At 38.1% G+C, this 14,709-nt stretch overlaps 2 protein-coding genes across 3 annotated transcripts in view; one reads left to right on the top strand and one right to left on the bottom strand.

Moving 5' to 3' along the window:
• Nucleotides 1-653: 653 nt before the first annotated feature.
• On the top strand, nt 654-1,290 carry LOC103703777 (oleosin 18.2 kDa-like). Its single transcript, XM_008786754.1, has one exon. It carries the CDS (start codon nt 687-689, stop codon nt 1,065-1,067), a length of 381 nt encoding a protein of 126 aa, XP_008784976.1. The 5' UTR covers nt 654-686; the 3' UTR covers nt 1,068-1,290.
• A 1,072-nt stretch (nt 1,291-2,362) lies between these two features.
• The window catches only part of LOC103703778 (protein RST1), a 52,754-nt gene continuing 40,407 nt past the window's right edge, over nt 2,363-14,709 (bottom strand). For both annotated transcript variants that reach the window (XM_039127019.1, XM_039127020.1), the window contains 7 exons: nt 12,489-12,671; nt 10,522-11,403; nt 10,152-10,445; nt 6,808-7,458; nt 6,332-6,482; nt 3,707-3,828; nt 2,363-2,834 (listed from right to left, as the gene is read on the bottom strand). In XM_039127019.1, coding sequence (XP_038982947.1) covers nt 2,472-2,834; nt 3,707-3,828; nt 6,332-6,482; nt 6,808-7,458; nt 10,152-10,445; nt 10,522-11,403; nt 12,489-12,671 — 2,646 coding nt within the window. In that variant the 3' untranslated portion in view covers nt 2,363-2,471. The remainder of the gene's footprint in view (nt 2,835-3,706; nt 3,829-6,331; nt 6,483-6,807; nt 7,459-10,151; nt 10,446-10,521; nt 11,404-12,488; nt 12,672-14,709) is intronic.

Below are 14,709 nucleotides of genomic sequence, written 5' to 3'. Positions count from 1 at the left end.
TTCAAGGTAGAGTTCCCCAACCATCCATCTTCCTTGCTAGTACCAGATTCGAAGCTGACACAGTTTCCAAATTGCATGTAGGTCCTTACCAATGGCTTGGATAAGTTTCAGGAGCAAAATGTGTCCCTACTAATTGACTGTATGTTGGATCTGTCGTGCGAACTTTTTTTTTTTGGTTGCATCCATAGATGTACTCGATGCATGGATAAGAAGCCAGGTGCCAGCATGAATGATAGATGAGAAATATGCTTTGGTCGGGCGTTTCTGCATCTTATGCCTCGTGGACACCACACTTTCAACCCAATCCAACCATTGAAGTACTTGTTTCTATTAATCATCCCTTGCTAGTTTGTGTTACCAGCTGGAACGTGATCCTGTTAATTATGCCTCAAATATTAATTTGGTCTGGAAAGATCCTCGACCTTTTTATCTTCTTCTTTTTCTTTTTTTTCAATCTATCAGACCCAGACCCCATAAACAACATACGAGATGAAAGGTGGCACGGTGCATGCGAGCTCGCCAAGTAATGACACCACCGCGGCGCCACACGTGTCATCCCTACAGACACGTACATGCGCCGTCCCTCTCTACCTCCAAGTTCCTTTATAAACTCCACCACCACGACCATCACCTCCTCGCCTCCTCCGGTTGGCGGTAACTTAATCTCCTAGAGTTGCAGTCAATTGATGGCGGAGCGGCACCACCAGGCGCCGCCACCAGCGGCGATGGAGGAGCTCACCAAGGGCCTGCTCCGTGAGAAGGGTCCTTCGGCCTCGCAGGTCCTGGCGGTGGTCACTCTTCTCCCCATCGGCGGCATCCTCCTTGCCCTCTCTGGCATCATCCTCGCCGGCACCGTCATCGGGCTCGCCGCCGTGACGCCGCTGTTCGTGATCTTCAGCCCGGTGCTGGTACCAGTGGCGTTGGCGATTGGACTGGCGGTGATGGGTTTCCTCGCGTCGGGGGCGTTCGGGCTGACGGCGCTGATGTCACTCTCGTGGGTGGTGAGCTCCGTCAAGGGTCGTCGAGGCCCGAAGCGCAGGCCTCCCCGGGTTCCAGCTGCCCGTTAAGTCGACTTGAATTTTAGTCTTCCAAATAGACCTCGTCTTACTTTGTACAAGTTGAAAACTTCCAGCCTCGTATTATATATGTCGGAGTTTTTGCTACATGCACCTCAAACATGCCTGTCCATGCGATTAAGTGGATTCTGTGTATGCTGTTTCCACCCTTTCGCTTGGCAGGAGGGTGGAATATTAATTTCAGAAGAAGAAAAGAAGGAAATTGCAGGAAAAAGTTTTTTTTCTTTTTTTTTTGTGGGGGGGCTGCGGGGGCAAAATATATATATATATATATATATATATTGTCACGCTTGGAGGTGGTTTGAGATGATCATCTGATCAGTACCTTAGTCATAGATCCCAAACCGATATTTTGTTTCCTTGAGCCCAGCACATAAGAGTGGTTCTTTGCAAGATTCAAGGAAACTGCCGTCATACACTTTTCACCTTGCCGAATGTAAATTACTTGCGTCTTGATGTAAGGTTTTTGAGTTGCATACGGATACGATTAGAATACTGCCTATCACTCTATCAGTCAGGTGCTTTGTTGCACGTATCTCCTTTCTGATACAAATATAATTCAGTTGGTTTAACTTTTTCTAAAAACAAACAATGGAAAGGTATACAATAATTATAAGTGAAAAATGCGTTTTCCAAACGAGACAGTTCTGAGAAATGGCCGGTAAGTTGAAAGATGGTCGCAGACCAAACTCAAAACTCAAGCCAAACTCTCAAGCCTACCGTGTCGTGCTGAAGTGCTAGGAGTGTGTGTCTATATATATATACACACACACATATATATACACATATATATATATATATATATGTATATGTGTGCATAAATATGTATATATATATATATATATATATATATATATATATTGCTACACCAAATAGCTCATATAAATCTAATATAAATATATTTAAAAAAATTAAAATATAACAAAGTTATGGAGCGCCTTAGATGGCTCTCTCTCATCAGTCCAACCCCCGACTCGCGAAAAATTTTATCGGATGTCTAGTCAAACAGAGTCGAACATGTTATTGGCACCCCACTGAGAATCCTTCAGCAGTGATTTGGCGCGTCCGTCATCACCACCGTTCTCATACAGATAGCGCCAACTCAACGTTTCGGCTCGCATGTCCACCTTCCTAGTGCTCGTAGTTGCACAACTAAGAGGAAGCTACCTCTGTTAATTATACATATGCAGCGCGCTTGCATGGAAGTCGACCGTTACCCTTCTTATTAACAGGCTTAGGAAGTTGCCTGGTTAAGCTGTTCTATGCTAAAAATGCAGCCATTCAGCTCAAAATCAGATCATAAGAACAACTGCATTCAATTTAAAAGCGCAAGCAGATTTACAAGGACAAACAGGAGCAGGGAAAGAACTATTTCACACTGAAGATGTGCTGGATTTACAACAGCTCTAGGTTTGCAAGCCTGACCTGCTTATGGAATGGCAAGTAGTCTTTCAAAGAAATGCATGTCCGACACATCACACGTGCCAAGAAAATGCGCATGCTAGCTTCAGCTTCATTGATGCCGTCTTGCCTGGGAAAGCCATTTCCATTAGCTAACTGTGCTGCCCATGTGCAGATTCGCTCTGTGGATGACCATAGCTTATCAACCAAAGGCCCTGAAATGGCACCCCAGCTGCTGTCTGACAGAAGCGATGGCAGGGTAACTGGCAGGTCACTTAAGACGCTGGTTGGATTGATGATCAGAAGTGGCATGTACATACAACAGCTACCTGCTAGCAAACCTATAAACTGCAGTGCCTGAAAATTTTTGATAAAAAAACGGGGCACATATCATCTTTCAAAGCCAACTTTTATACCTAATAACCTAATAAATGATTGATCCCAACCCATGATGAAGTGTAGATGCAAAAATGCATATCTCAATGTTATTTGTATTTTTACCTTCCATTTATACTTATCCCTTGGTTCCATCGGTTAGGGTCAGGTTTGTAAATCATAATTTTCACCATTAAACTAGATCTGGATATGATAGAAATAGAGTTTGATAACTTGTTTGCAGGTGTGCTCTTGCAATTCTAATCAGGATTAGTTAAACAAATAAAGTCTCAGAAAAAAAGGAAAAAAACAGACAATTTAACCTGAAGGGTAATGAGAAGAAAAAAGATATAAAATGACATTGGGAGATGATATGTTGTGAGAGATTTAAAGACAATCTAAAAGAAGTCAGTGATACAGATATCCCTAAAATATTCCTGTGCAGGGCAAGATTCAATTGCAGAATATGGATTTGATTGTTCAATTCGCATATCGCCCCCTTTTTTTGTTAATGAAAGAATAAAGTACTTGTGCTTTCATAAAGAACTTTAGGGATTCACATAAAGATTTAGAATGTGTATTATTTTATGTATGCTAATTAGCGATGGTGTCATGTACGTGCAAAAAGGCATTTTCAAAAAAAACATGAGACCTCCGAGGAGCATGGCTATATGTCAGTGTGTGCAAATGTAAAGAACTAGATGAAATCACTCAAAGCTAGGTTAAGCTGTCTACAGATGCTTAAAAAAGAAATATTATCTGAAACTTCTCTAAGCAACTACATCAAAAGAATTCAAAATATAAAAAAGAATCGTGCTATCTAAGTTATAATGTTAAATATGAAATGTGCTCACCGTTGCAGGGTATTCTGTTATGCAGCATATCTCTAATGCATCAAAAAGCCATCGTCTTTTGATACCAACTTCTGCACTGGATATAGCTGCAACAACTTCCACAATAACACTCCACCAGATACCTGTTATTTAAAATATTCTTAAAATGCCAAATAGTATGCAACATAAACTGCTTGTCCCGAATATGCAGGATAAAGACTGTCCCCACCCCCCCAAAAAGAAAAAACAATGCATACAAAAAAAGGGAGCATCAAAATAGCCATTATCATATTTACCATGAGTGTTCCTTGCCTCGTATTTCGTTAAGGGCAAAGGTAGCAATCGCATCCATTGAAAGCGAAAAAGACAGATAGAAGTAGAAAATAAAAATATTAAGATCTATCCTTTGAACTATAATTTATAAATAAACTCCTCAGATAATAGACTTGTTGATTTTGAAAGGCAAAAATTTAAAGAATCTTTCTACGTTATGTTCATTGCTGAAACTCTTATGAACTAATGTTGTTTGATGCAGAGGTCGTGATCAATTAAGTTGCTCATATATATTATAGAGCCGCTGGCCATTCTAGACATCACTCCATGTAATCGGCCATCATACAAGATTAAAAACCATTGTAACTGCATATATTGTAGAAACTTATGAAGGGCATTCAGTTCTTTTGACCCCACAAGTGTTTATGGAATAGCATGGCCTAATATCTTACATCATATGATCCTATCACTTCCTCTCTTCGAGAGAATGGATTGAGACAGATTAAAAGTACATTACACAGATATGGGCGAGGTCCAAACAATCTGGGGTCTTAGGAGGTGTAAATTGGGGACAGACCTAACCTTCGACATTTTTATTACACAAAATGGCTGCCTCAAGATGCGAACCTGTGCCATCGTGCTTGTTAGCCCAAGCCTTTTACCATTGCACTATGAAATGACCCCAATCAAGTAATAACCTGAGACAAATTTCCTTATTGGTTTTAAAGATTATATTACCAGTCAATTCTCTTCATATAGCACTTTACACTTAACCCTAAACCATTATTTTCCTAAAAGTTAAATGCCCTACAACTTTCACTTCTAAACTCTCCTATTTGATGGTGATTTCCCAAAATGTCTTTATTTCGTTTTATCTTTTTAAATTTAAAGTCTATTTTTTATTGCCCACGTGAATTTAAATCAGGAAATAATGAGATCCATTATCCACTATTGTGTTTCCAATTGAATCTTATGTCATTTGTCCAATACCCAAGAAATTTGAAATTGTTGGTGTATGGCTCAAAGCAAATCTACGTAAATCACTTTCAGAAAACTCCAAGATAAAGTCCAACAACATGGGAGTTGATCTGGGAAGGTATGTGTCATTGAAAGTAAATTCAATCAAACTGCTGCAGTACCAGCCTTGCAGTGTGGATCCACCCATGCACCTCTCTCAATAGAACTTGGACAATCTTTTGTCTTCGCTACGAAGAATTCATGAACTCCCCATCTTTGCCAAACTCTACATTTGTACCAACAAGCGAGGTTTTAAAAACTGCCAGGACAGGATGATACAAGAAATACCGAATCATTCCGGCTAAAAATAGGCACCAATACATAGTGTGTCACTACAAAGGGCAGTCCCTTACCGTGCATCGGTACCCAAAACTGTCGTTCCAGCAAAACCATGATACATGACCCAGTACCAGTATTTGAAACCTTGCCCTACAGGTCTCCAAGCAAGAAAATGTTGGCATGTTTGCACTTACAGTCACGATCTCTCCATCCATAACCTCCACTTAAGGAGTTAGAAAACTTCCAAGCTCACCTTCTGATTTTCTTTTAAATTACTTATGCACTATTGGTTTTGCCACTCATAACCACACCCAAAGTAAGCACCATTTGGAGCCAGTGTAGTTCATATAAGTCCATAATATTTTTGTTATGGAATTCCTAATAGAGTTACCACCTAATGTTCCATGAGCTTACCTTACTATTATAATTTATATGCACCATTGCTCCTGTTATGTACAGTCAATTTTAATGTAGTAAATATTCATTTCTTCTGTTTAACATTGCGGTTTTAGGTTTTTTGACTCTCTTGATCTTCTGGCTATCAAAGCCTATACTTTGATCCTTAGCTCCAAGTCACTAGTAACTTTTGAGCTCTGAGATCCTACCATCCGTTAAATCCTAGGTCAGAGTGACCTCATTTGACATTTTGGACTGAAAAGCAACTATGCTCCACCTGTTAATTCCCTGATCCAATCCAACCATCCTTAGTAAGAAATCATGAAGGGGTCACCATGCTAGTTTTACATAGCTGTCACGTGCTTAACACTGATGCCAGAGACATGTCTTGGAATCTTCCACTCAAGATATATTGTCCTCAACTCACAAGAGCTATTTTAGTAACAATAATAGGGAATATTGCAAGTTGCCCAACAATGAACGACCAGAGATCCTCGCTTCGTTATAGTGGGAATGTTTGTGATATTTGCAACTATTAGACTCGGTGAATATATATGTATTCCCATGTCTTCTACAGTTCTACCTATGCAACACAGTATGTGGATGTGAAAAATCAGTACGACTATAATTGTGTTTGAGTTGCAGAAGTTTTTTGGTAGGATTTGAGTTGCAGAAGTTGACCTTCAGTTTTTGCATTCAATATGTATGCTCTTAGCTCCCCCAGTTCAGAAACTGGAGCACATCCAATCCTAACTAGCCTGGCTTTGGCTAAAATTCGTTTTGCCACTTCATTAGACTGGGTTCCTCCATGAAACAGGTCTGAAACGGGAACCTGTAAAAAGGAACATAAGCTATAAATACCAAACAGCATAAAAAAAGTGCAATAAATACCATTCTAGTAATAACAACAAAAAGGGTTTCAAGGTCTCCAATAATTTGAAGAAAAAAAAAACTGAAGTCTTATTTTCAAATTTGAAACTTTCCATTTCTACAGATAACCTGGCAAATTCAGTCATGCGATGCAGAACATGTGCAAATATATAGCTTCTACAAACAAGACACAAGGGTTGAGCAGTCTGAGTATATGTTTATATGACGTTATAGATAGACCACATAAAGGAATATTTAGAAACAAATTACAAGGGAAGTATACGTACTTGCAGCATATCCATCAGCCAATCTTGTGGTGCCTTAGCCAAGCATCTTACAGCTTCTGACCACTCCTCTACAGGAGCAACCTGCCCCCCTTCTGAAATGACATCACAAGTCAACAAAGGCAAAAAAAAGAACAAGCACTCCATGCATTTTTTCATATTCAATATAACTGACTCTTCAGAGGTCTCAGTGAGGCATTGACAAAGCCCCTTCCAAAATGAAACTCTCAATAACCTTCTCTGATCTGGTCCATAAACCAAGTATGAAGAAGCTGAGGAATTGAAGTAGTTGACCAAATCATCATACAGTTTTTCTAACCTCAAACCAGAAAATAGTTTTAAAAAGTCAGACAGGTGGTCGAGCAGTAATGATTGCAGATTTGGCTCTAGTGTCCTGAACCTGGATAACTCTGTGAGCTCATCCAAGAAATGCAGGAGGTGGCTGACATCATTTGCATGAGCTAGAGAGAAAAGTATACATTCTTCTCTAAGTAATTTCGAAGACAGTTCCATCTGCACCTTGATAGACGACTGGGCTTCATACCTCATGCAACGTCTGACGATAGCGCCCCAATCTAAAGTAGGCAATCTAGGAGCCTCTGAGAGGCATCTTAAAACAGTTGCAATTGTGTTTGCATGTGGTATCTCACCTGTCTGCAAGTTAGTAAAACAAGTAAATATACAACTAAAAGCTTGGTAACAAGAACTGACAAGATCAATATTAATATAAATCATTTAAGGACGTATTCACTTAGAAGTGCACACCCTTTTGCCATAAAGTCAAAAATTGTCAGCAAAAATAAAGCAATCAATATGAATTCCAGATATTGAATCCACAATTATCTTCCAAACAAGATTCAACTTTTTAAGCTTCTTTAACTTGCACATATACGTTCTTATATGGAAACTGATTGTCAGGTTTTGTATGTAATATGTATAAACCAGAATCTCATGTATCAATTGTGAATATTATATCTATAGGATATATGGCCAAACCCAACTAGTTTGGGATTAAGGCTTAGTTGAGTTATGGCCTGGTGCAACTTTATAAGTTGAGGCCAATTTCACACATTAGTCATTCTTTAATAATTACCTAGTCTCCAGTCCTCTCAATGAATTGAGCTCATTATTTTGACCAAACTTAACTTAGTGTTCCATGGCATTATTGTACCCCCGTAATACCTGTCTCTATTAGTAACATGTTGCAAACATTGTAATTGTTGAACACTTAATTTTCCAGAATTACTGGTGCACAACTTGCCTTATTGGTTAACTATACTGCATACCACGTCTAGAACTACTCATCATATGACACCTGGTGGATCAACTTAATTTTAGTAGCTGGCTACAAAATTTAATAATGTTCTATGGGCTCTTAAATATAATCTTTATATTTACGGGATATATGGCCGACCCCAACTAGTTTAGGATTAAGGCTTACTTGAGTTGAGTAGAGTTGATGGCCTATTGCAATTGTACAAGTTGGGCCAATTCCGCACATTAGTTATTCTTTAATAATTACCTAGTCTCCCATCCTCTCAATGAATTGTGTCTCATTTTTTTGACCAAACCTTGGTCAAGTCTTCCATGGCCTTATTGTGCCCCTCTAACACTTGTCTCTATTAGCAACACATTGCATCATTGGAACTGTTGAACACTTCATTTTTTCCCGAATATGTGCACAACTTGCCTGGTTGGTTAACTACCCTGCATACCAGTTCTGGAGCCACTTATCATACGACACCTTGTGGATCAACTTATGATTATATTTTAGCAGCTGGCTACAAAATTCGTAATGTTCTCCAGGCACTTAACTCAAGTATAAACATATTTAAATTCTAGCAGTGGCCCAAAAAGTTAATAATGTTTTTTTTCAGGTTCCTAATTGAACTATAAACTCAGTTTCTATAAGTCAAATAGATGCTTCTTGTTATTTACATATTCCTTGTAAAGGCTAAAAGTTCAGTAAGACCATATTTTTAAGGTAGCTTTATCATTTTTGAACACCTTCATGCCCTATATCTAATGTTTCTTATGTTATGCCACACTTGGCCTATCTCCAATTTGTACACTATCATCTTGAATAATGCATCTCTCATCTGTTTCCAACTATATAGACCTCTAATAGGCAAGTGCAAGCATGATTTCTTCCTTTCCGACCAACTTCTTTTGATTGGTGGTTAAAAAAGGGAAATGGGTGAAACCAATGTGTTACCTTTCGTTTGAGTGCAAACTAAAGATGAAAGTGAAATTAGTTTAATTTCCCTTGACTGTTTCACCATTAAAAAGGGGACAATTATGAACTAAGTGGGAGGGGGAAATATTGAGATGACTGCATTAAGCTATGAATATGTGTGTGGTATAAAGCAAGATGTGAGTGATGAAACATGCCAATGGCTGTGCTCTCACTTGGAGAAAAAGCAGTTAGAATCTTGTGATGTCAATTTAGGAAGTGATAGAGTGACAATCAAATGGCAACAGTTGGAGAATTTGCACAGATTTTTAACTAAAATAATATTGACTAAATTGTGAATTACTCAAATTTCAAGACATTCTTTGCATCATTTTGCTCTAACCCATTAAAGTAAAATATGCAACAAATGGTAATCAAGTATACAAAGCACATAGGATCAGATCAGGTGTAAATTACTTGTCCAACCAAGTAACCATACGTCTTGCAAGAAGGTAGAATATGTGAATACTCATGAAACTTGTAGAGTATAAAATTACTCATAGAATGCAATTTCTTGAAATCATAATTAGGATAAAGGATTTTTACAAATACTTGATATTTTTCTGAAAAAATGTACAAAAGGTCAGTAAGTAATTCAGTCACCAAATTTTTGAGACAAAACAAGGAAAGAAGCCATTGATGACATCCCCAGTGGCAGGTTTCCCTGCAATGAGGAAAAACAAAAGGATTCGACGTGTATTAGAGATTGTTTCTAGTGCAGATATACCATTTTCCTCATCAGCCTTTGTTCAACACAATAAAGATTCTTCAATACCCCTTTTGCTGCATCCAAATTGGCAATATTTTTATCATCTTCAATCACAGTATAAGTCCATCAATTCAGATACAACCTTAATATGACCAGGGTGGCATCCTTTCCAGACTTCTAAGTTCTAAGAGAAGTTAGACTTTCATATTTCACCCAACACAGAAATTCCTTAAAGACACAAATTATGATTGAGCTTTGGGTGTCCTAGTGCTACAACATGCTGATGTGAGCTCTTTCAGTGTATGTCTCCCATTAGCATTAGTTGCTTACTTGTGTACCAACCACTAACGCAAAAAGAATTCAGTAAAATGCAGATAAAACTGACAATAGAATCAGCAAACTCACCTTATTATAGTCAATATCATTTAGCCACAAGCAGAGTTTCCAAACTAAGCTTTCCTCAGAAAAATTTTGTGATGATTGATGGAAATCAATGGAACTTGTTTGGGAACCATTGACGTTTTGAAATTCCTTTGACCACCATCGGTGTCTAAGAAATGAAACAGCCCAAGCAGCATATTGTTTAACATGTTGATCCTTTGAATTCTTTGCAACCAGAAACATTTCCTGAACCATTGATGTTGAGAGGGTCTCACAAACAGGACTTGAAAGTATGGGGCCCCTGATAAAGGTAGACTCCTGCTTAATAAAATGATGGTCAAGTCAGTTAATGAAGAAGCTACACACTGAAGAACATCAGGAAATAACTAATGACCTGCTCACGATTAATTTGCAAAGTGATGGGCTGAGGATACACTTCCGTGAGATCCCCTGCACCTGCACCAAATGCATTAACAACTCCAAGCATCCCACCCAAGTGGACAGGAGGAGGATATGGGTGAGTGTAAGTGTTTCTTAGAATTTCCAGAAGATGCTTTACATCATCAAATCTCATAGAGTGCACCCCATCATTCAGGATGCAAGAAAGTAAGGATCCAGCACCAACAGAGGTTGTCATCAACAGATTCTGATAAAGAGTTCCAGATTTTTTTAAGTTTAGAAGATCAGAAATTAATGAAGTGTAAAGATTGAAGAGTGTATCTAAATTATTGTCGACTAATTCAACTCTCTGGCAAAAACCCACAACTTTGGGAAGTGCAAGACATGAGCCCATACAAAGTGGTATCTCAGCCAGTTCATTGCAAACTAGGGAACTATAGGTAGGGGAATTAACATGCAAGATCCATGAAACTAACATATTTTTTATTTTAAGAACAGCATCATGAGCTCCAAATCTATATAGTGCAACCACACAATTTCCCAAACCCAGTACAAGCCCTGCAAGACCCCAAGCATCTTCCTCCAAGTTATCACAGTTTTCAAGGGGCAAGTCTGAAGTGCTTGCTCCATATCCAGTCAGTGGAAAGCTATCATTGAGGCTCTTAAATGAAACAGATGTAGAAGGGCATAGCTGGCATATCATCCGAGACAAGGTGCTAACAATATCATGAAGCAATGTAGTTTCTGTAAGCCTAGTACTTCCTTCAAATTCTGAATCATCAGAAATTCCAGCCCTCGTAAGAAGGTCCTGACAAGCAAAACCAAGACCCACTCCACAAGCTCCTTTCACAAAAGGGCTCTTGCTGTTACAGATTACCTGATACAATGAATAACCAAAAGCAAGAGCTGTGAAATACTTTATTCGATAGAAACTTGTAATGACGGTACAATAACAGAATCTTAAGTAAACACAAATGCCAAGACCACTAGTCTAGCAGAAGAATTACAAACAAGTTTATGAAATACAGATCAGGGTGTAAATCATAAATAGATAATAGATCATATTATAAACTCTTTTGTGGTTGATAACCTTCAAGAAAATAAACCACAAGCACATGACAAAAGGAAAAAAAAGTGTGAAGTGTATACAACAATTCCAATATATTAATCAAACTATAATAGCTCATTTCAATGCTAGAAATGTCATACAGCAAAAATATCTCCAATTATTTTTATTTTAACTCAGTTGTATATTTTTTAAGTGTTGTGATATGAAACATAAAGCTTTTTAAACACGTGAAATATTAGGTTGTAGCTTAAGGAATTTAAGTTTTGGTTGGTTAGAAAAGGATCTGCACAAGGAAAAAAGTTTAGCATCCAACGAGTCCTAGTTCGACTGTTTGAGTGGAATAAGATTTGTGCTAAATGTTAGGTTGCCTTAGAAAGCATGTTGCTATTGACAGTATTATTAGCATAATATTATACATTGCTGATCATCTTGTATACAATACCTAGTGGCATTGTATCTAGAATCTCAAGAATCAAGAATCCTGCAAGAGAACACTTGATACAGATATTTTTGTGTTTTGTTAGAGGACAAGAGGTCTAAATTATTTAGTGATTGAAATTAATAGCCTAAAATGATACTTCTAGTTAAGTGTCATACCTTTTTCTTCCAGAGATTAGCCAAGGTTTGTTTGCTCCAAAGTCTTATAAATTTACCTCAAAAGCTGATTTCGTCCTTCTTTCATTATTTTGATGCACCCCCACCCTTTGAGTGAGAGACAGAGAGGGGGGCTATACAAAATCAGTGGGTCAAAGTCTCTCTTGAAGATTTATCTTGTCCATGTCTTTTCTCCCCTCCTTGTGATCTAGGGTAATGCATCAATCTAAACTGCGATATCCACATGCACTACACGAGATAGGTTCGATCTTATTTAAAAGAACAAACCAATAATGTACCTGAAGTAGTCCATTTATGACTTCAAACTTTTGCCTTCTATCTGTTGCATGAAGACAATTAGAAACCAGTCCCAATGAAAGGGCTGCTGACCATTGTTGGTGTTCATGTTCATACTCAAACAACCATTTCAGAAGAACGTTTGATGCTGAAGAGATTACTGCATGGGCTGATGAAGGCACAACCTGAGCAAAAATGAAGTAGCAAAGAGATGAGTACAAGCAAATAAGATATCGTAAATGTGAGCTAGAGCAACAAAAATAGGTTAAAAAAGATTTGTTAGAATATAACAATCATTCAACACCATACAATAAAAGGCAATGTCTCATGGCCGGGCAAAAACACAATTCATATGCCATAGATGGAAAATTATAAGAGCCCATATTTTTTTAAAAGAGTTGGGCCTGGGCTGGCCACTGGGCCGCATCACGCACGTTGGCAAGGAGGAAGACTCATGATAAGAGTTTTTCTCTTCCCCGTTTCCGCCGGATTCGAGCGGAGCCCTAGGGCTCCTCCATAAAAGAATGTTGTCCTTTTCTTCCTCCCTTCTCTCTCTATCTTCGTGTTTCTCTCTCTAGTTTATTCAGCAAAACTTTGGGTGAAAGGGACTCAGTGGGTAGTCCTAGCTTGCTACGTGATAGTGGACCCTTTAGTTACCTCGAATGATTTTTGATGTTAATTTAGTTTTGTAGGAGAACAATCTTATGGGCAAGAGGACATCGAGCAGGATTCTGCACACCCTGATTCGTAGATCGCAGTGTGGACTGTGGACAGGTAATTAGTTAGTCTGGATTGTCGGCATAGAGGTAAGAATTCTTGTACACCCACCTGCATGTTTATAAATATTTTGTAAATGTATATGCATGATATGCTAATGATCAAGATAAGTAAGATGCAAAAAAAAATTTTATGATGGTTCATGTATTAAACAATATTTTGATTATGTATACTTGTGATTAATACTATGATGGATGCATATATGAGTATAACTTACATTTGTATAATCAAACTAATAAATACGGTGCTCTAGATTAACCATGTTATATTGATTGCTCTATCACAGGCGGAAAACATGACACTTGTCCCGTCATAGGCTAGAAATGTGACACTAATCGATTGCTCCATCATGGGAGAAAAACGTGACCATGGTTAGTCTAAAGCCAGAAATAAAAAGAATTGATATGTGGATGTGAATTTGATTGAATGAATAAAGACTCTAGCTGATCTTGTTATTATCGATTGACCTATCACAAGCTGAAAATGTGGCACTATCAATTACGCCGTCATGGGCGGAAAACGTGATATCTATTGATTGCCCTGTCACGAGCATGAAATGCGACCGAAATTTGGCCTAAAGTCAAAAAGATAATCGATCTTGGATCCAGATAGGGTTAAAAAGGAATGGAATGAAAAGCTGCCTGTTGAAAATACTATTAAAGATTTATGAGATATCGTATGATATATCACCCTTGAGTGGTTGGATTTTTATTGATATTTATACTGTTTATTCGAGCATTGTTGATAGTCGGTTTGTGATTTCATTGTGGGTAATGATTTCTTGCTATTTTCAAACTTATATTATTGTGTTGGTGTGGATGTCTGAAAATTCTTACTGGATCGTAAAGCTCACACCACATCTTGCTTTTTTCTTTCAAAGTTGCAGGATGCTTGGTACTTGGCTATAATTGGGATCACGAGTAAAAGGATAAATAGATAGACAATCAATGATACCGGTTAGATGATTAAATTTTGTAATTGTACAAGTTTTGTTATTTATTGTGAATTGAGATCATTATTATTCAGTAATATTGAGGTTGTAATAAATTTTCAAGCCTTGCATATTCTCTTGGGCCTTGCCCTAGAGAGTATACAGTCGTGTCACGTAGCTAACCCAGGTCCTGAGTTCAGGGCTTGACAAAAACCACATTTTTGTCCATTAAATGCTTTGGTAGTAAACCTCCAAAAACAATATTTTTGGGTTTTGTGGCATGTAAGGTGTCATGATTATATTCAATGATGTAAATTTTCAATCTCAATGCCCACCACATATTATGAACCGGTAGCTATTGGTTTTGAATCCTACACACAAAATAGCAGTTAATCAACTTTCTCTCAAGCTAAAGTTAAACTAGATCCAGTGGTAAGTAATTGCACTTGTGACCCTCAGGAGTAGTGCCTTTTGTGCTGACAGCTTCACACTTGACAGGGTGTACTTGTTAGGCC

The sequence above is a fragment of the Phoenix dactylifera genome, chromosome 6 (genome assembly GCF_009389715.1).
Source record: "Phoenix dactylifera cultivar Barhee BC4 chromosome 6, palm_55x_up_171113_PBpolish2nd_filt_p, whole genome shotgun sequence".
In the NCBI taxonomy this organism is placed as follows: domain Eukaryota; kingdom Viridiplantae; phylum Streptophyta; class Magnoliopsida; order Arecales; family Arecaceae; genus Phoenix; species Phoenix dactylifera.
The sequence above is the reverse complement of the archived record's forward strand: the minus strand, read 5'-3'. Positions and strand labels throughout refer to the sequence as shown.

What these genes read in the sequence shown, in the direction of transcription:
- LOC103703777 (XM_008786754.1), top strand. Translation starts at nt 687, where the DNA reads ATGGCGGAGCGGCACCACCAGGCGCCGCCACCAGCGGCGATGGAGGAG.